The following is a 21,511-nucleotide window of genomic DNA, read 5'->3' on the forward strand; positions in this document are numbered from 1 at the left end:
TGCTCAGGGGCACTTGTAATGCATCAAAGTAGTTTAACAGTCATATAGATGGGCAAACATGCATATATAGGCATATGTGGACAGGCATCCACAAACTCAGAGATATAGCAAGAAAGGTACACTTGTAAAGTTCCACATAATTCCATACAAATTTTAGGATTATTTGTCCCAGTTCCATGAAAAATGTTGATTGCCAAACTATGGAAAGAGCCCAGATGTTCACCAACAGATGAAAGGATAAAGAAGATGTGATGCGCACACACACACACACACACACACACACACACACTGGAATATTACTCAGCCATCAAAAAATTGAAATCTTACCATTTGCAATGACGTGGATGGAACTAGAGGGTATTATGCTAAGCGAAATAAGTCAGAGAAAGACAATTATATGATTTCACTCACACGTGGTATTTAAGAAACAAAACATATGAACATAGGGGAAGGGCAGGGGAATAAGATAAAATCAGAGAGGGAGACAAACCATAAGAGACTCTTAACTATAGGAAACACACTGAGGGTTGCTGGATGGGAGGTGGGTAGGGGGATGGGGTAACTGGGGGATGGACATTAAGGAGGACACGTGATGTAATGATCACTGGGTGTTATATGCAACTGATGAATCCCTGAACTCTACTTTGAAAACTAATAATACACTATATGCTAATTAATTGAATTTAAATAAAATTTTTAAAAAAACAAAGGTTCACATAAATACTCAACAGACACGGATAGAAAGACCTAGAGGTACACAAGCCTGCTAATACTGTATTCCTAAACACCAGCTATTATATCTGCATTTATGAAACATTTTATCCAAGGAAATGCCTATAAATATGCCACTGGTTAGCACTGAAGTTGATAATGAATGCAAAGAATGTAATAAAAGCAAACCAAAGTACCCAGGGTTTGAAATCTCACAGCTCCCCCATCTGCTCTGGGAAAGGCAGCTAAAGACAACAGCAGCAGTAGGCTGCATGAAAGCCACAAAAAGTCCTTGATTTATCTCAGAAAAATTAACCTCAAGGAAAAAAGGTTAATGCTCCCAACTTTTATGGAGCCATAAAATAGCCCAGAAACCCATTTTTAAAATAGTTTCCATTCCTCATGTTGGAAGCTCCAACACTTGAAATATGTCTAGGAAAAGGAAAGCTTAGGGGAAATAAATGGTCCTAGAGGCCTGGCAAGTTCTAATGAAACTAAGAAAGAGGTCTTACTTCATTAACTTGCTTGTATCTTGGTCCCTGGGGTTTCCAGTATCCATCAGTGTTCCTGTAGGTTTCTAGTGTCTTGGAGCCCTGGTCCAAGTTACCTATGGTGAGAGAATACCTTTTATGTTAGGTCCAGACTTCAGCTCCTTTTAGAGAGGTCTGACTCCTGGTCACCTTGGTCCATATTTCAGAGCCACCAGGATTGAAATGGTTGGAGAATGGGAGGAAAGATTAGGTTCACATGATACCAGTGATGGGGAAAAACTGGGTTGAAATTAGTCAAGAAAAAAATCCAAAACCAGTATCTGAAGTACCCTGAAGTTTTTTACATTGAACAGGGAATATCTTGGGAACAGAGGAACCTTAGGCTCTTGTCTGGAATTACAAAGTAAGAATTCCAGGTCTGCACAATTCTTTAGTACTTGAAGTCTTATGTGGTATGGAGATCTTGGTTAATTAAAATATACAAATATTGTCAAAACCTTGTTTCCACCATCAGGTCTAATTTCTTGCCTCTCCCAACACTTACTAAGAGTAACATAAACAGTTGTAAATTTTCATACCTTTCTGTAACCCACCTGTTAAGAGGAAATGTGAGCAGTTGATGTGTCAAAAAAAAAAAAAAGAAAGAAAGAAAGAAAGAAAGAAAGAAAGAAAGAAAGAAAGAAAAAAGAAAAAGAAAAGAAAGAAAAAAAAAACAAGGAGTAAAAGGAGGAACCAAGTACATATCTAAATCAGACCCAATTAAGAAGTGAAATCAGAATAGAAATCTGTGAAATCTCAGAACAGCCAAACAACACTGTCCCCATTTCCAAGATGAGGATAGTGAGGCTCACCAAAGGAGAATGATTAAAATTGACCATACATAATTACATACAGAAACCCAGCAACAGGACACAGGTCTTCTGACAACCCAGTTCAGATATCAAACATGGTTAAATGATACCATCACTGCAGAAATACTCAAATAATGGGTAAAGATATATCAGTGTCTTCTTACCTGCTCAGAAGACAGTGTCTTGCCTAAGATTGCTTCCATCTACTCCAGGGCCATTCATTCAAGTGGTGTTAGGTTTGTCTAGCTGTACCCTTTAGACTAACACCAACCCAGAGCTACCCCTACTGGGTAAAACAGGGCCTCAGTGGGAAATGATCTGAATATCACTGTCAAAATAGGCCTCTGAGACAGCCAAGCTTCAAGTGGTTTGAACAGAGCTCAGCAATATGTAGAGTTATATGCATGTGGGTATGCCTGCAGTGGGGCTGCTTATGGGAGTCTGATCCTTTTAGTAGAAGAACCCCTCTACCTAATTTGGAAAGTAAATCTTGAGTTCTTTTTTTTTTTTTTAAATCTTGAGTTCTTATATTGGTATCAACAGTTATTTACGGACTATCAACTATTAAAGGCCTTGGATAGGTATAAGATGTATTTCTTATCTCTAACTGGGCTGTTTTTATTGCCCATTATCATTCCCATTTAGTAGTATAGCAACGCAGAAACAATAAAGTATTTTTATGTTTTTTAGCCCTTTTGAGCCTTAAAGTATTCCCTCCAATGTTCAAATTATTACCCTAATATTGCAGATAAGAAAACTGAGTCTCAAAGTGGTAAAATGACTTATTCCAGGTCACATAGCCAGTAAATGACAGAGCCAAGATTCAAATCCAGGTATGTTTCACTTCAAAACTATTGTCCTTTCCAGCACACCAGGCTATCAGAAGGCAAACTTCACTGCCTTTCTGATTCTGTTCAAGAAATGTTTGTTGAGTGAGTGAGTGAGTGAGTGAGTGAGTGAGTGAGTGAGTGAATAATGAATGAGAGGAAGTAGTTCATGTACTAGGGCATATTTAGGTTGAATCCCACGGTGGTGTATATGTGTGTGTTTGGGTAAGTCCCTGGGCATATAGAATTGGTAAAAGGCAGTGGAGAGAAGGAATATCCCATGACTGAGCACCCCTGCATTCCAGGAACTGTGGCAGGGACATTCATAGACTCTATGTCACTCCATACTCACAATGATCCCATGAGTCAAATGTCATCCCGCATCTCATTCTTCAGATGGGCAAATAGGCTCAGAGAGGTTATGCAACTTGCCCTAGGTGGCAGAATAAGAATTTGAACTTGGGTCTGTCCAACTCCAAAGTTGATCCTGTGTCCACTATACTGGTTTGTCCTGGGAGCCTTCAGATTAGAAGCTGAGAGGGAGAAACTGGTAGATGTATATGTGGTGGAAGATGGAAGGACAGAGACTGAGCACTAGAAAACAAACTGAATCTTTCAGACTCTGAGCAAGATAAAGGTAAAAAAAAAAAAGGCACTAAACATAACGGGAATGGGATCCTTCCCATTGCCAGCAGAGTCAGGGGATATAAGAGGAGTAAAATGACAACTGGCTTCTGAAATGGGATTCTGATGTCATCCTCCTTCCTAGTGATATCTTTAGACCAAGTGTTTGTTCAGGAACTTGAGAAGCAGAGCCATAATGTGGGAGCCACTTTTATCCCAGAGGTGAGAGTGGCTGCTGAGGTGATGGTAGGACCTGTGCCAATCTCAGGGGTACATTTTCAAACCCATGGGGTTATTTATAAATAACCCCAGAGCATTCCACAAGGTAGGTATTAACCCTAGCTTTGCCAGGCCTTTCCCCAAGGGGCTTTCATCTGTTCCTAACAATCAGGGGGCTAGTGGGGGGTGCGTGTTGATACACTGGTAGTGAAGTGGTTAACAGCTGCTAAAAAAAGCCTCTGAATTTCCAAAGGTTGGGATCACTTCCTAAGAGGGAGGGAGGAGAGGAACAGCTGTGACCAGATAACCTGCATTACACTCCCTGGCCTGATCTCCCAGGGAGTTGTGAGAAAGTACCTTATTCCCAAGGCAGAGGACTTACAAAATATGGCAAGCATCTGCTGCTGCTTTGATGACTTAGTTTGTGCCCAGCACCTAGTCTCCCTGGGAGGAAGAAGGTGGTTGGCAATTCCAGTTCAGGTGAGCTTAAATGGAACTAAGGCTTGTCATTCCAACATTTAAGACCGGGGAAGCCTCTAGGTTTTGAGTGGGACAAATGAAGCTGCCTTGAACCTTGAGGAGCTTTCCATGTCTATGGTCAGTGAAGGAAAGGAAAGATCTGGGATCCACAGAGAGTAAGTCCAGGCAAGATGCAAGAGAGGGAGGGCTTATGATGACCTCACGGGGGATGGGGACTACGGGACTGGTTCCTTTGAGGCCAAAAGTATGTATATAAGAACACTGAGAAAAGGGTGGAGGGAGCAACTGGAGCTTATGAGACCTGGAAAATGTTAGGAACAGAGGGACTGGGGGGAAAAAAAGAAACAGGCTTTAAGAAGATGGTATATTTGAGTGCTTTGAGTTAAAGGGTCCCCAAAATGAGGAAATTTGCATTTTAATAGAAGAGCATGGAGAGAGAAAAGTCTATTCCAAGCCATTGCTAATGGTGGATTTTCAGATACCAGTGAGGAAGAGCTCTGGGTGATGGGGAGGGCGCCGTGAGGAAGAAGGAGGGTAAATGTCAATACAGCCTGTCTATGCATAAGGACTGCTTGTCCTGTCCTGCCACTGAAACCAGGACGTAAAAGGCACACCTGTGCAAGGCTTTCTGGGTCTCCTCCAGCTCACTTGATCCAGCTCCATGGGGATGCTCTGTGAAATGGGCAGAGAATGACATTTCTCCAGGAGGAATTTGTGGGGTGGAGTCCTTGGTGATGATTCAGCTGGGGGAAGGAAAGTCTGCAAGAAAACCAATTAGGTTTAGTTAATGGGAGTGGGAAATGGGCCAACACTTGGCTTAAATAGCAGAGCTTCCAAATTTGAAATATCATCTGGTCCAGTTCCCAAATCCAGGCAGGGTTACCATGGATCATCAACAAATGCAAGCAAAGATCCAACTACCAAAAGTCTAAAAGACATCAAGCAGTGGAGAAAATGAAAATCAGACAGCTGATTTAAAGAAAGGATAGCAATACTTAACATAGGACAAACTAGACTTTTTTGTCCTTGCATTGTTTTTATCCTGCTTTGGTATCAGGGTAGTACTGGCCTAATGGAATGATTTTTAATGTGTTCCCTCTATTCCATTATTTGTAAACTTTTGATAAAGATTGCCATTAATTTTTTTTTTTAAATGTTTGGGAGAATTCCCCAAGGAAACCATTGTGATCTTGGGCTTTTCTGTGCTGGGAGATTTTTGATTCCTAATTTAGCTTTCATTCTTGTTATTGGTCTAAGAAGATTTCCTATATCTTGCATTCAAGATTCATGATTCAATCTTGGTAACTTGTGTGTTTTTAGGAATTATCTAGGTTTTTTTCCCTAGTTATCTGGTTTGTTAGTATATAGTAATGTTATCACACTATGTATTTCTGTGGTTATCTGTTGTAGTGCTTTCTTTTCTATTTCTCAGTTTGCTTCTGAGTCTTCTCTCTCTTTTTTCTTAGTTAATGCAGTTAAAGTATTGTCAATTTTATCTTTTTTTGGAAAAATTGGTCATTACTTTTAATGTTATGCTATTGTTTATTCTGGTCGCTATTTCTGATTCTTCTTTGTTATTTCCTTCCTCTACTAAATTCCAGCTAAGTTACTTTTTCTAGTTCCCTGGGTATAATGTTAAGTTGTTTTTTTGAACTTTTTTTCCTTAATACAAGCATTTATAGCATAAATTTCACTCTAACATCTGTTTTTGCTGCAACCCATAGGTTTTGGAACATTGTGTTTTCTTTTTCTTTTGTTTCAAGACATATTTTGATTTGACATTTGATTTGTTATGTGGCTGATTGTGCAGTGGTGTGTTAATATTTACATATTAATTATTTAATATTTACATTGCAGATTTTCCAGCTTTGTTTTATTGTTGAGCTTTAGTTTTATACCATTATGGTTGGAAATATGATTTCAGTCTTCTTAAATTTGTAATATTTGTTATGTCTCTTTTTATGTGATTTAACCAGGGGATTCTTCTGTGTGTACTTGAGGAAAATGTGTATTCTATTTTTCTTGGATGAAATGTTTTAGAACCATGTATTCTGAAATATGGTTCAAGTAAAAAAATGTTCTTGTTGAGAAAAATAACTTTAACTGAGGGTACTCACTTAAAATAAAGCATATCATATGGTTTCACTTATTTATGGAATATAAGAAATAAGAAGATCTGTAGGAGAAGGAAGGGAAGAATGAAGGGGGGTAAACAGAAGGGGGGATGAACCATGAGAGCATGAGAGACTATGGACTCTGGGAAACAAACTGAGGGCTTCAGAGGGGAGGGGGGTGGGGGAATGGGATAGGCTGGTGATGGGCATTGAGGAGGGCACATATTGCATGGTGCACTGGGTGTTATACGCAAATAATGAATCATGGAACATTGCATCAAAAATTGGGGATGTACTGTATGGTGACTAATATAACAAAATAAAAATTATTTAAAAAAAGCATATCAGAGGGGAAGAAAGGGGGATGGGTGAAATAAGTGAAGGAAATTAAGAGTACACTTATGATGAACACTGAGTAGTGATGTATAAAACTGTTGAATCACTCTATTGTATATCTGAAACTAATAGAACACTATGTTAACTATACTGGAATTGAAATAAAAAACTTAAAAGAATAGTGCTTTAAATGTAGTAATTCTTAGTTTCATGCAAAAAAACCCCTTTTTAATGTATTCTTTCTTTTTTTTTCTTTTTTAAGTATTTAAAGAGTGCTTTGAAAATAAAAACTCAATATTTAAAGTATTATTTGAAATTCACATTAGGTATCATTACAAATGTGTCTATGGCATTTTCAGCCTCCTGGACAATAAAACACTACTCTTACTCTAAGTATTTAAGAAACTGTAGATAGAAAGTGGCTAGGAGAGTGGAACTTGAAAATTCTCTTTAAAAAAAAACAGTTTGTAACTATGTATGATAATAGATGTTAACTGGACTGTTAACTGATGATCATTTTGCATTATATACAAATATCAAACCATTACATTGTATTCCTGAAACTAATATAATGTCATGTCAATCATATCTCAATAAAAAGATAAAATTAATTTTAAAAATAAAGAAAACATCTATTTTGTTTCTCCTTTCTTGGGCATTTTTTGTGTGTGTTTGGTTTGTATTGGGAGAGGGGGAGTAAGGATTCTGCATTTGTTATAGGCTTTAACCTTTATTCAGTGTGAGACTGGGGTAAATGATTTCATCTTTCTGAGTCCCAGTTCCCTCATCTGCATAAAAGGAATAGTGATAATACCTACCTTGCAGAGTTGCTAGGTGAGAAAATTAGATAATGCACATATATTAAAACATATAATAAAGTACTTTAAAAAGTGTATGTGTATGTGTGAAAGAGATAGAGAACCAAAGAGACAGAAAAAAAAAAAAAACACAACTTTCTTGCCAGAAGGACATCTTAGCTAAGTTCAATTCTTCTCCTTTGTTAGTAACATAGCCAGGTGCTTTCATCCCAAGTTCTTCTTTCTTTTCCAAAATCCTGACCTCCAAATGGAAAAGGGGTAAAGAAACTAACATCTGTGAGATATCTATGGAGCACCTAGTATGTATCAGATACCTTGCTGAGTATATTTATGCATGCTATCTCATTCAGTCTTCACAGCTACTCCATAAGAGATAGTAAGGTCTATCTGTCACTCTGACTTTCTAGACAAAATAAAAGTAGTTCTTGGACACCTACATCCTTCAAGTTCTTCCTCAACACTCCTAAGTCACTATGAGCACAATACAGGTTTCTTCCACATGTATCATTCACCTTTGAGATGATTGGATGTGGGGAGCAGCTAAGAGTTTGGATGACTCAGGGAAGGGTCTCTGACCAATTGCTAACCCAATTTCTCATGGCAGAGACTAGCTACCAAAGCTGATTCATCCTTATGCACAGTGAAACTCACTGGGTAGTACTGAAAATAGAGTCGTGGAAGGTACAGGAGACTGTACCAAATCTGTATGAATCCTAAGACATGTACTCAAGGTTGCTTTTTACCATTCCCCTAATCCTAACTTATTTTCTTTGTTTTATAGACCCATACACTGTTAGAGCTGAAAGCCCTCTTTTAGGTCATACAATGTAACCCCCTCATTGAATAGATGGAAAAAAATAAACAAACCTGAGGTTCAGTAATGGAAGGCACTGGATCACTGAATTATTTTGATTCTGGATAGAAGGAGGGGGAGCTACCTACAGAACATGCAATCAAGCTCTGTGGTAAGATTTTCAGGATACCTGTCCCCAAATCCTCTTTCTTTTATATGACCTCATCATCTCCACCTCACTGGTCACAATGATTGAAAGTCCACCAATTTCAGCAACATTGTAGAGGTAGGGGTTTACACTTTTCCGTGAGGATGAAAACAAATCTCCATATGAATTAGCCTAATCAGATTGCTTTCCAGACTGTATGTGGACCTAGAGATCTGGTTTAAGGGGCAGAAGGCATATCAGTTTCCTAAAGTTGCGGTAACAAATTACCACAACCTCAGTGGTTTAAAACAATCAGAATTTATTTTCTGATTGTTTTGCGGGCCAGAAGTCTGAAATTAAGGTGTCAGCAGGGCCATGCTCTTTCTGAAGTCTCTAAGGGAAGATACTGTTTTGCCTCCCAGCTCTTGGTGCCTTCCAGCAATTTCTGGCATTCTTTAGCTTGCAACTGTGTCACTCCAATCTCTGTCTCCATCATTACATAGCCTTCTTCCCTATGTCTGTCTTTGTCGGTGTGTCCAAATCTCCTCTTATAAAGATACCAGTCGTTGGATTCAATATGACCTCATCTTTCCTTGATTATATCTGCAAAGACCTTATTTCCAAATAAGATCACATTCACAGCTACTGAGGATCAGGACTTGAAGATGTATTTGGAGGGACACATTTCTACCCAATACAGAAGGACAAAGCCTTTTGGAAATTGCAACTTGGGAAGGGGCCAGAACTAAGCAGCTTGAAGCTTAGAGGATAGGGCAATGGCCCCCACAGCTGGAAGAGAGTAAGAAAAGAAAGGTGGAAGGCAGCCATTCATACTTTTGCTAAAGCCCAGCCTGAATTAAGGTTACAATCTCTGTGGCCCCTAATGTCTTTACAGGATATTTACTACCTGCCTGCCACAACCGAAGCTCTTATAGCATCAACTTCATAATTCTGGGTGTCCAGAAATATCTTGATATGATACCCATTTTGGGCTTTCTTTTTTTGTCAAATGTCCCTGACATTCTAGATAGCAGAACCTATAGCAGGGAGGCAGCCTTGCTCACTCAGGGAGTACCCTGCCCATCTCTCCCTGCTTCTCCACCAGGAAAAAGAAGCTGAACCCATAGCAAGTACAGGAGTCAGTGATTGGGGAGGGGGAGCAGATGAGAGAGGCCAGAATAGCTGGCAAATTGGTCTGCAAAGCCTGACTGTAGTCCATAGTTTGCGCCACCAGCTTTGAGATGTACAGTAGCTAAGAGAATGGGGAAATTGGGGTCAATAATTCTCAAGAAACCCCAGAATGTAGTGAGAGAGAGTATAGATCTAGCACTGACATAAAGGCCAGGATCCCTATGTCTTGATCCCACATCTACCACTTTGCATCTTTAGACAAGGATCGTTCTCTTCAGCTGTGAGACAGGGACAATAGCCACTGCCCTAACTGCTTCTGAGTATGGTTGTGAGTACCATCTGCAGGCAGAAGCATAATAAATTGGATTGGTGATGAGATCAATAAAGCAGGGACCCTGGGGGGGGGTAAAAAAATAATAGAAGTAAAAACACATAGTAGGTATCCAATATATCTATGTTTTCTTTCTTTCCTAGGAAGGAAAGAGGGGAGACTTTTCTTTCCAGTTGACAAATGAAGGAAACCAAGATTCAAAGTGGTTAAATGACTTATCAAAAGTCACATACATCAAAAACTAATGATGCACTATAACTTGGCTAATTGAATTTAAATTTTTAAAAAGGCCACATACCCAATAAAGTAAAAGAGCCAGAACTTTGAAACTAGCCATTTTGACTTCAACTTCAGTGTCTTGTTCCTCATATAGCATGAGTCAAATTCCTCATGTCATATGGAAATAATGATAATAATAATGACAATTATAATTAGAATAGCTTTGCAAGTCAATTTATATATGAGAAAGCAATCTGCAAAGTATAAAGTCCTATACAAATCTAAAGAGTGCTTATTCTTCCTCTTCCTCCCTCAACTTGTGTTCTACTAATTCTCACTAAGGTGTTAGCTAATAACAGACTTGAGGTACAGTCCCTCTCTGTGGTATTTGCCTTTAATAACCAATGCAAATAGTTAACAGTATTACACAATGATTTTTGGCCACACACTGTTACAAGTACTTATGTGAACAATCCTATAAGGTAGGCATTATTATCATCCTCATTTTAATGATAGTCCCTGACTCATAGGGTAGTTATGTGGTAAAATGAGCTTATATATGTAAAAGGCTGAGAATAGTGCCTGGGCACATAATGAGCACCGTGTAAATGTTAAGTACAATCATTAGTATTACTCTCCTTATTTTCCTAATTCAAGGAGTGAACCACAGAGAAATTACAGTCCCCGTTGACCCTTGAAAACCTCCGCGAATAAAGAGCTCTGAAGAGATCCCACCCTGCCTTCTGACATCATCCTCTTGAAGCTGCACCACTTCCTGGGCTTGACTACAGCCAAATCTGGGCCAAAACAGCTATAGTTTCAGGAGCCACTTAGCTCTGGAGTGTTGCATAAATAGACCTTACAAATCAAATAACCTAGATGAAGTCTGTCAAAGCCCAGCTTCCCTGGGAAATACAAAAGGATCTAAGTCATTCTGCTACTCAGGTTTTTTCACTTCCATTTTCTAATAATGATCCACATAGACTTTCAATCACAATCACATAGAATTTCCTAGTTAACAATACATTGTCTTTATATTCATTACCTCAACTTAGCTTCACAGTAGACTTGCAAGGTGCCTGAGAGTAGGATGAGGATTTCCAGTTAGCAGAGAAGAATGCTAAAACCCAGAGAGAGAAGGGGGTTTGTTAGTAGGATTTGTGACAGAGCCAACAGTAGACCTCTCAGATCCTCTTGCCTTCCAGTTTCTGTGTGTTGGTAAATCCTTTCCTTTCTTTGGGACTCAGTATAAAATGAAACGATTGAACCAGATGGTCAATGGTGCCCCTGACCTACATCAATGCCCCCTGACATTCAGTTTTTCCACTCCATTTTACTTTTTCCCTGGACTTCAGCCCCTGTCTGTAGAGGTGTTTATAACACTCCAAGGTGTTATAACACTCCAAAGATAGTCAGCATCTCTCAGCAACCAGCAGAGGGCACAGGAAACCTGCCAATGAAAGCTATTCTGAAATAAGCCACTGGGCAGCAAGAATCTCCCCTTGGACTCAAAGAAACAATTAAAGGCTTAGCTGGGAGGAAATAACTGGAGATAGGCAGGAAAGATTTTCAGGAATTATCTGATGCAAATTCTCTGGTTCGTATGGAGAAACTGAGGTCGAGTGAGGGGAAGGATCTGTCTCAAGGTCACAAAGAAAATCAGGGGTAGAAATGAGACTAGAAGCCAGTGTCCTGAGCTTAGACACTGCTCCTTCAACTGCATTGACTAACTGCTGCTATAGTACTGTCTTGAATTATTTCTCTAGCTGCATATTGTTCACCTAATAATTTATCAAATCTCAATAATGACAACAGCTACCACTCTGTGGATGCCTACAACATGTCACAAATGGTGCTAGGCTAGGCACCTTACATACTCTGGCTCATTTGAATCCCCACAGCAGCCCTCTTAGGTGTGGAGTGCTTTGTCCCATTTCACTGATTAGAAGGCAAGTCACACTTAAGACTTTGTGACTCCAAAGCCTGTGCTTTTAAAGAACCAACAAGGCATCTCTGCACCTACTCCACACAGCACCTTAGTAAGATGTACTCATCTGTGACCCTTTTTCTAGCAACTGGTAACCTTGACTTATAGTACCAAATTGCAACTATCAGTCAATGGAGTCATTAGGTGTGTTTGTTTACTTGCTTGATTGGTCTTTAAAACCACTGCAATTAAATTTACTTCCAATAATATTATTCTAATTTTTGTGTCTTTAAAACTTACCAAGAATGATAAATATAGAAAGAGAATGCTTGTAAACATATTAATATCCTTCTCTAAAAAAAGAAGACTATTGCTTCTGTCATGATGTGGTCCAGTTTTCTGAAAGTGGGATGTAAAAGATGACAATACAAGAGGTTGATTGAGAACTATCAAGCTAGACCCCCTACCACCCCAAATAAGAATTGTAATTAACTTCTCTTAAAAATACTTTACCCTAAAATTATCTGTAGAAACTATAGCATATCCCCTTATTAAGACATTCTTGTTTTATGATCATTAGTTTTTGATATAGTGTTCAAAGATACATTAGTTGCACGTAACACCCAGTGCTCATCACAACTATTTTTTTAATAATTTTTTATTATGTTATGTTAGTCACCATACAGTACATCCCAAGTTTCTCATGTAAAGTTCCATGATTCATTACTTCATCACAACTATCAAGACATTCTTCAGTCTCAAAGCCAGAAAGTTCCTTCTATTGTTTATTCAACATTCCTCCTGCTATAGTTCTAGCACCTGCTTGTCACCCCTCAAATTGAACCCCCTGAAAAGTATAGTGAGCTAGACAAAAACACTAGAGTTGAAGTCAAAAGTGAGATCTGAATCCAAATTTTGTCACTATGTGAATGACTTTGTATGAGTCACTGAACTTCTCTGAGCTTGTTTCCTCACTGGTAAAGTGAGGATAATCACTCCCACTTTACAAGGTTATTTTAAGAATTAAACGAAAACAATGTACATGACAGCACCCTGCAAAATACTAGACATAAAGCTACCACTCAGTGAATGTTCTAAGAGGAATGTTATTGGGCTGTCCTCGGCCTACATTCTTCAGGTCAAATAACACAGAGTGCTGTTACCAGAAGATGCCTAGAGATCTCTAAGACACCAAGACAGCACCCTTCCCTCCATAAGGAAGCTGAGGTCCAGGAAGGTGAAAGGGCTTGTCTCAAAGTTATACAGACTACAGGGCACAGAGCTATGACATAAATCCAGGTCTCCTGACACTCAGCCCAGAGACTTTCCTTTTCACCAGTCTCTGGATTCATCTCCTGCTGGGGTTGGGGGAAGGTTGCAAGGCCAGGGAAATGTCCCACAACCTAAGGAAAATAGCTGTCTTAGACATCATTAAATGATCCAGGTCACTTGGCTTCCATTCCCAGAGCTTCAGTTTTGGTTCTAGGTTGAACTGAGGTGTGACTACAGGAATTCTGTCCAAGGAAGGAGCAAACATTGCACAGGATTTTAGGATCAGTCGAGTCTCAGGCACCTGACTGATAGGAGAATTCCTCCCAGGATATTCCTGGTGAAAGGTGGGGCTGTGGGGAGAGCATAGGAGTTTAGCTGGCTTTGGGGGTTCTGAATGTTTCAAATGGTACTTTGGAAGAGCCAGCTTCCACCTCACCTGAATACTGGGGACTCCAGTGTAAGCCTTGCTGGCTTTACTCTCTGCCTTCACTGCACCCATACCCAAGTTGGATTCCTGGGGCTGCCCTGCCTGGCTGTACCCCTTGGGCCCCCTGCAGGCCTTCTGCTCTTCCGTCTCGCTAGGCTTCTCCTCTAGTTTCTCCATGATAGCATCAGTGGTGACCCTCCTGACACAGGTGCCCATCCCAGGGGACTCTCCAGGACTGTCACTTTCCTTGAGGAAGCTGACCACAATCTCATTGTCTTCATTGAGCTCCTTGGAAGAAGAGTGTTCCCTGGTGAAAGCACAAGAGTAGTGGCCGCTGCAGCCATTCGGTGCCATTGGATCATCCTGGAACTCAAAGATAGCTGATGAGGCCGAAGCTGAGGCCAAGGCAGAAGTGGTGAGGGACTTGTCTGACATCTCCTCACCCTCAGTGCTCATTTTCAAGGTGTCTGAGGCCTGTGAGGCCTTGTGTTGGCAGTGCAGGCACCTCCCAACGGCACTGTCCCACAGTGCAGCCTCAGGGGGCTGGCAGGGCAGGTCAAGAGGATAGGAGCCCTGAGAAGTGGTGCCCTCCAAGATGAAGCTTTTATTGTCACTGACAAAGTAAGCCTCACGGTGGTGGCCCATCTGCGACTCTTGCCGGGAGAATACCCTCCACTTGCGGGTCACCTCAGCCACATTGCTGAAGAACTTGATAACACCACCCTTCCAAGGTAAGGCCCTTGATGGAAGCCTTGGGTTCCTGGATTCTGGAGTGTCCAGATGTATGTGGGGCTTCATGGTCCCCAAGGAACATGCTTTTCAGGTAGCTCCTGGACCGCCTGCTGCTACTGGACTGCTCAGGATCCTCTTCCTCCCAAGAGTCTTCCTCCACTTGAATGCCAAAGTCATCAAAAGCTAGCACTTTCTGATTCACTTTCTTGGAAATGTGCACCGGCCTCTGCACACCTGAAAGGAAGGGCTCCAAGCCCTCAATGTGGCCTGCATAAGAATGGCGGAAGGGCTTTATGGCTTCCTCTGCCTTCCTCATCCAGTAGATACCTGAGGGTTTTTGGTGTTCCTGGGCCTTGCTGTTCCTAGGGGGACTATTCTTAGAGGCCCTTATTGAGGGCTTCAACCTCTTGAAAGACTTCATTCGATCCAGTAACGTGATTTTGGTTTTCAATTCTGATGGCCTGGAGTGGTCTTCCAGTAAAATCATGGACTGGGGTCGTTTCCCCTGACTGGAGGGCCTTTTTTTGCGGCTCACAAAATTCCAGATCTTGTTGGCTTTGGTTTTCTTCTTATTCTGGCCACTCTCTTCCCTGGGACTCAAGTCACCCTGGTCACAGTGTTCAGATTCCTGCAACCCTATCTCCCTAGCCAGGGCTTCTATATCAGGGTGACCTGGGAAGACCTGATCCAGGTAACCATTGGGCACCAGCTTAGAAAGAGAGGCAGTCCGGCAGCTGCTGAGAGTCTCCATGATCAGAGCAAGGGATGGGGCCACCAAGGCACAGAGTGAGCTCTGGCCAGTTATTTCCAGCTAAATGGGAGAAAGAGAGGATAGCTACATTAGACAAAGCCACAAACAGGGCTCTTTACAGATTTGTCATGATCAAATGCATAGCATATACATTGTCACCTCCGAGCCATCAAACATTAAGGACCTTTACAAAGCAAAACTTTATTAATTTAGACCCCACTAGTTTAGGATTGAAGGAGATCACAGCTTATCCTTTGTACCAAGGAAAGCTTTGATTCCTACTTAAATGCAAATGTACTTGAGAGGGACATAACTTAAAGCTATTATTATCAGATCTTGACAATTGAGATATATATATGACAGGACCAAAAAGGGTCAGAGACTTGACCTAGGTCACACATGTCAAGCCAGTGGCAGGCCAAGAATAAAAGCCTTGTCCTCCTGCCTCCCAGGCTAGGAAGAGCCTTTAATTCTGTCCCACACTGCAACTCTCATCCTCAAGTACTATTTCCCCAAGTAGGCTGTCTGGCCAACTCGGGATGATAATAATAACAGTTAACATTTGTAAGTGTGAGGCATCACATAAGTTCTTTATTTTTTTTCTCACATCAACCCTATGAAATGAGTACTACTGTCATCCTCATTTTAAAAATGGTTCAACTGAGGTCTAGAAACCTTAAATTATTTGCCTAGGTTCTCCACAGTCACTAATGGAGTTGATGTTTGAATCCAGACAGGGTGACACCAGAAGCCATGACCTTAACCATTATACTGTACTTCCTTTCTAGATCAAGGCTTTGTATACAGAGGATGGTCCATACACAAGTCTTCCTGTTGCCCTACCTGTCTCTTGAATTTATTTGGTAGTACCAGAGCAGAACAATCTTCCTAAAAGGCATCTGGCCACATTCTTGGTGCCAGGACCCAGAGCGGGACATGGTGGGGACAGGGAAGTTGGTGGGAGATGACCACTTGTACCTGATAACCCGCTTACAGAAAGCATTCCCAAATTAAGCAGTTCAACTAAGGACTCTCACTTTCCCTAATTTTCCATCTGGCCATAGCCCTTCCCCTTGGGATTTGCTCCAAGTATATCCTGAAAAAGAATATGCCCTAAAAAGAGCCAGTCTTAGTCTCTAAGTGCAACTTAAAATCAAAAAGAACTTTGGGATCCCTTAGTCTGCCTGATCCACCATTTCACAGGATGAAACTGAGGCACAGAAAATTCAAAGGAAAAGCATGCCAGGTGTACACTCTGTACTTGTGCACCAACCACAACAGCAGAGCTGGAAAAGATGTTGGAAACCATTTAGCTGGGCCCCTCAAGCTGCTTTGTCAAGATGATGAAGGTCAAGGGAACTTCTACCAGCACACAACTAGTGAATGAAAGAGTAGGGCCAGGCTTCCCAATATGCAGACCAGGTTACTGTGCCCCTCTGGTTCTCTCATCACTCTAGTGTTTAGAGGAAATCCACCAACAAAAAGGAAGACTACAAAGCAGAATTTCCTATGGGGAGACTTAAGGATGGACACAAGAAAAATGTATCTTTTGTTTAGAAAAATGCCATTTGGTCTGAGCATATATAAGAGTCTCAGGATATAATTAAGGTTAACAAGGGGGAAATATGAGGTGAAACCTTAATTGATAAATTTTATGTTTCACTAAACCAAAAAGACTCTTCCTAAGAGACAATTAGAGCCATTGTGACAGCACACAACAACGGGGTCCTCCTTTTCATAAAGCAAACTCCATTCATGCTGCTATAGAGCACTTATTATCCTGCATTTTGATTACTTGTTTATGTGTCTGACTTCCCCATAAACTGGGAGCTTTCCCAAGATAAATACTGGGTCTCATTTACCTTGCTCTTCCTCAGTGCTTGCTAGGTGACTGGCATATAGTTGGTGCTCAATAATGAAGATCTAAATCAGTAGTCAGCAAACCAAGGTCTGCCACCTGGTTTTGTAAAATTTTATTAGAACACAGTCACACTCATTCTTTTATTTATTTTCTGTGGTTGCTTTTTTTTTTTTTTTTTGGCTGCAATAGCAGAATGAGTACTTTCAATTGAAACTGCATGGCCCTCAAATATCTAAAATATTTATTATCTGGTCCTTTACAAGGAATGTTTGCTGACCTCTGCTCTAAGTAATGTTTTGCATGTATAGTCCTCTATAGTTTAATACTTTTACATTCCTATAGAGTGGCATCTACGAGTCCATTTTAGAGATAGTCACAATGGGACTCAGGAGAGCAAACTGCTTTGTATCACTCAGTATTCCACAAACAGGTAAGATTAAGCAATAGAAACATGTTTCATTTATCTAGTCAAAAGCTCCTGGCCCCATAGGCAATGAATGGGAGTGCTAGGATGAGAACACTGGGCATCTAGTGTCAAGTCCAATACCCACTGTCCTGCATCTGACTCCTTCCTTAGGAGCCTTAAGTAGGATAATGAAAGAAGATTCATTGCTAATTTCTACCTATGTAACATTCATTGCATGACACAAGAATTGTTTAGGTCGACAGACACTTATTCCCAAGTTCACTTGAAATCTGAACACAGTTCTCCTAAATATCAAACAATCTTGCAATCAGCTTTCTGTGCCATATAGGCGCTATGAATGTTAAATGAGATAATGCCTAACACAATAAGGGTGATAATGAGTAATATGTCTTTAGCACTTACTCTGAACCAAGCACTGGGTTAAGCACTATATTTATATGTCATCTCACTAATCTTCATCACATGGCTACATAGTATAATGATCTCCATTTTAAATGCAAAAAAGAAGGTTCAGAGTAGAGATAGCTTACCCAAGGTCACAGTTAGAGCCAGGATTTGAACCAGATGCATTTGATGCCAGAGCCTATGTTCTTTAATCACCAGCCACACTGCCCCTCCAAGTATAACAATATCTGGCATATCATACCACTCAATTAGCAATTCTTAGATTATGTTTTACTTTCTATTTTTTAAGCATCTATCACCATTTATTGAATGCTTGCTATGTAGCAGACATTATACTATGTATTAATTAGTTGAACATCCAAAATTTCACAGTGAGGTTGGTAGTATTATCTCCATTTTGCAATTGAGGAAGCTGAGAGACTAAGAAACTTGGCAAAAGTAACACAGCTAGCAGATGGTTGGCACTAACAATGTGCTCAGTACTCTAGAGGAGGAGATTAGATTCAGGCCTTGAAGAAACCTGGAAAACCACCTAAAGATCATGACCCTCCTCTCTCATTCCAGACAGTGTGGTATAAAGAAAAGAGAATGGAGCTTTGGGGTAAACAAGACCTGAGGGAATAATGCTCACTTTCCCCCAAATGGTTCCAGTAGAGTATGAGCTGCTTTTCAGATTTTTCACTTTCTGTAGAAAGACAAATAGGATAATACACTTCATAAAGACAAGGCACAAGAAATAAGGCCTTTAAAGACTGCTTAAGAAGAAGGTAACAAAACTGAGGGTTACAGAAGGGAGGGGTGAGGGTATGGGGTAACCAGGTGATGGGTATTAAGGAAGGCACGTGTGGTGATGAGCACTGGGTGTTATACGCAACTAATGAATCATTGAACACTACATCAAAAACGAATGATGTACTATATGCTGGCTAATTGAACATAATAATAAAAAAATATTTAAAAAAAAACAAAAGAAGAAGGTAATAATGGTCGTGGTGGATTGCTTCCTTTGGGCTCATAGCTAATCATTCCATCTGTCTCATACCACTTACCTTTGTTCTTCCTCAGCAGAGAGAAAAAATAGGTTACTTGACTATCTTTTCCCACATTTTTTCAAGAGGGAAAGAGAGTGAGCACAAGCAGAGGGGAGGGCCGAGGGAGAGGGAGAGAGAATCTTAAGCAGGCTCCACACCCAGTGCAGAGCTGGATACAGGGCTTGATCTCACAACCCTGAGATCATCACCTGAGCTGAAATCAAGAGTCAGATGTTTAACCAACTGAGCCACCCAGGCACCCCTTCCTACATTTTAGATTTAATTTCAAATAATAGAGTAATAGGCACAAAACTTCTAACCCATCCCTATCACATCCTCACTGTGACCTTGGGCATTCCACTTCCTCTCTCCAAGTGTCAGTTTCTACATCTGCAAAATGAGGAAAAAATCCCCCTCATTGAGTTGGTATGAGAATTCAATGTGATAACATGCCAAAAGTCTTCAGTATAAAGCCTTAACTCAGCAAATATCAGGATGGAAATTCCACCTCTCATAAAGTTGCCCAAGTGGATGGTGAACCTGGACCATTTTCAGAAATACCAATTGCACTTTGATATACATTCTCTGAGGTGCTTCCTTGATAAGTGGCATCCTCATCAGCCTGTCCCTCTTGTCTTAAGGAGAAGAGACACCTGGTGTCTGAAGCCCTGGGAGCACAGAGATCCTGGCTTAGCCTGAAGGATGGATGAAAACACAAACCAGCAGGGGAAACCAGCAGAGATGTGGCCCAAGATCTCCATCAGATCCATTCCCAGAGGTTAGGGAAGGCTGAAAGGCTCTAGTTGCAGATGGCTTGCTTGCCCTTCCTGATTATTTTGCTCATCTTGCAACCTTGCTAAATTCAGGACTCTTTCAGTTTCCCTTTCCTGTAAACACCCTGCCACCCCGGGCACAAATAGCTGCATACATAGTCCTTTCTTACCTAAAACACAATAGTGCTTTGGAAACCAATAATAGAAAGGAAGAGTTAGAGCTCATCTAATCTAATCTGTCATTTAGTAGATAAGGAAGACTAGACCCAAAGAGATTAAATGTCTTAACCACATTATATCCACAAAAGTCATCAAGAATATTTGTCCTTCCAATCCATGAGCATGGACTATTTTTCCATTTCTTTGTGTCATCTTCAATTTCTTTCATCAGTATATTATAGTTTTCATACCAGAGGTCTTTGACCTCTTTGGCTAGGTTGATTCCTAGGTACCTTGTTTTTGGTGCAATTGTAAACAGGATTGATTCCTTGATTTTTCTTTCTGCTCCTTCATTATTGGTGTATGTAAATGCAACAGATTTCTGTATGTTGATCTTGTATCCTGCGACTTTACTGAATTCAGTTATCAGCTCTAGCAGTTTTTTTGGTGGAGTCCTTTAGATTTTCTATATAGAGTATAATGTCATCTGCAAAGAGTGGAGGTTTTACTTCTAACTTGACAAATTGGATGCCTTTTATTTCTTTTTGTTGTCTGACTGCTGAGGCTAAGACTTCCAGCACTATGTTAAATAACAGTTGTGAGTTTCCACGAAAAAAAATTGCTAGAACTGATACAGGAAATCAGCAAAGTAGCAGGATATAAAATCAATGCACAGAAATCAGTCCCATGCCTCTACACCAACAATAAAGCAGAATAAAGAGATATCAAGTAATCAATCCTGTTTACAATTGCACCAAAACCCATAAGATACCTAGGAAGAAACCTAACCAAAGAGATAAATGATCTGTACTCTGAAAACTACAGAACATTTATGAAAGACAGTGAGGGGGCAAAATGACAGAAGAGTAGGGGACTTCGTTTCATCTGGTCCTTTGACTTTAGCTACATAACCAACAAATCATTCTGAACACCTATGAATTCAACCTAAGATGTAAGAAAAGAATTGCTGGAATTCTACAAATAGAAAAGAAATCACTTTATGCAAGGTAGGAGGTGCAGAGAAGTGAATCTGGGGGGATATATTGGAAGATATGCAGCAGGGAGAGGAAGCCTCCATAAGCTGCTACCAAGAAGTGATAAAGCCCCAGCATGCAAAATTGGAACCTTTACAATTTGCTCCAGTGAGAGACATCCCTGCCTTAAAGGTGCTCAGGTGGTGAAGCCGGGCAAAATCCTAGGTAGGACATTGTAGTCTCAGGATCCCTGGGGTCACAGAAAGAATGAGGGTACCTGAGTTGGCAGAGTTCCTAAGCATTGGAGCAGGGAAACTAATTAGGGTCAGCAAACTGAGGAGTGGCCTCTCAGCTCTGTTTGCCATAAACAGTGAACTGTGGTACAATTGGGCAACCATTCTCTGTGTGGGGGTCTTACAAAGGGCAGAAATGCGGCGACCCTCTGCCTTCCCCCTGGAGGATGAGTGGGCATGCACAGCAGGAGTCTGCAGCGTTTGGCACACACAAAAGTGAAGACTGCTTACCCGTGAGGGTTTAGTGATGAGAGGGTACCCGGATTTTTCAGCTCTGGAGCCGGAGATCAGGTTATGGCCATTTTTATTTTCATACTCTAAAGAGGTGTGGAAAGCCTTCAGGAAACAAAAGCCACATAAAGCAACCAGAAGCAGCTTGCACTGAG

The 21,511-nt window shown here is 40.7% G+C and overlaps 1 protein-coding gene across 4 annotated transcripts in view; it reads right to left on the reverse strand.

The window, feature by feature from the left end:
• ARHGEF9 (Cdc42 guanine nucleotide exchange factor 9) overlaps positions 1-21,511 on the reverse strand; it is a 427,917-nt gene that overhangs the window by 345,984 nt on the left and 60,422 nt on the right. For 2 of the 4 annotated variants that reach the window (XM_048213365.2, XM_057312109.1), the window contains exons 2-4: positions 13,729-15,262; positions 4,818-4,962; positions 1,224-1,318 (exon numbers count right to left, since the gene is read on the reverse strand). In XM_048213365.2, coding sequence (XP_048069322.1) covers positions 1,224-1,318; positions 4,818-4,962; positions 13,729-14,517 — 1,029 coding nt within the window. In that variant the 5' untranslated portion in view covers positions 14,518-15,262. Of the gene's footprint in view, positions 1-1,223; positions 1,319-3,232; positions 3,314-4,817; positions 4,963-11,138; positions 12,164-13,728; positions 15,263-21,511 lie in introns of those variants that run through there. The other 2 variants (XM_057312111.1, XM_048213367.2) reach the window with 2 other exon arrangements.

The sequence above is a fragment of the Ursus arctos genome, chromosome X, assembly GCF_023065955.2.
Source record: "Ursus arctos isolate Adak ecotype North America chromosome X, UrsArc2.0, whole genome shotgun sequence".
NCBI lineage: Eukaryota > Metazoa > Chordata > Mammalia > Carnivora > Ursidae > Ursus > Ursus arctos.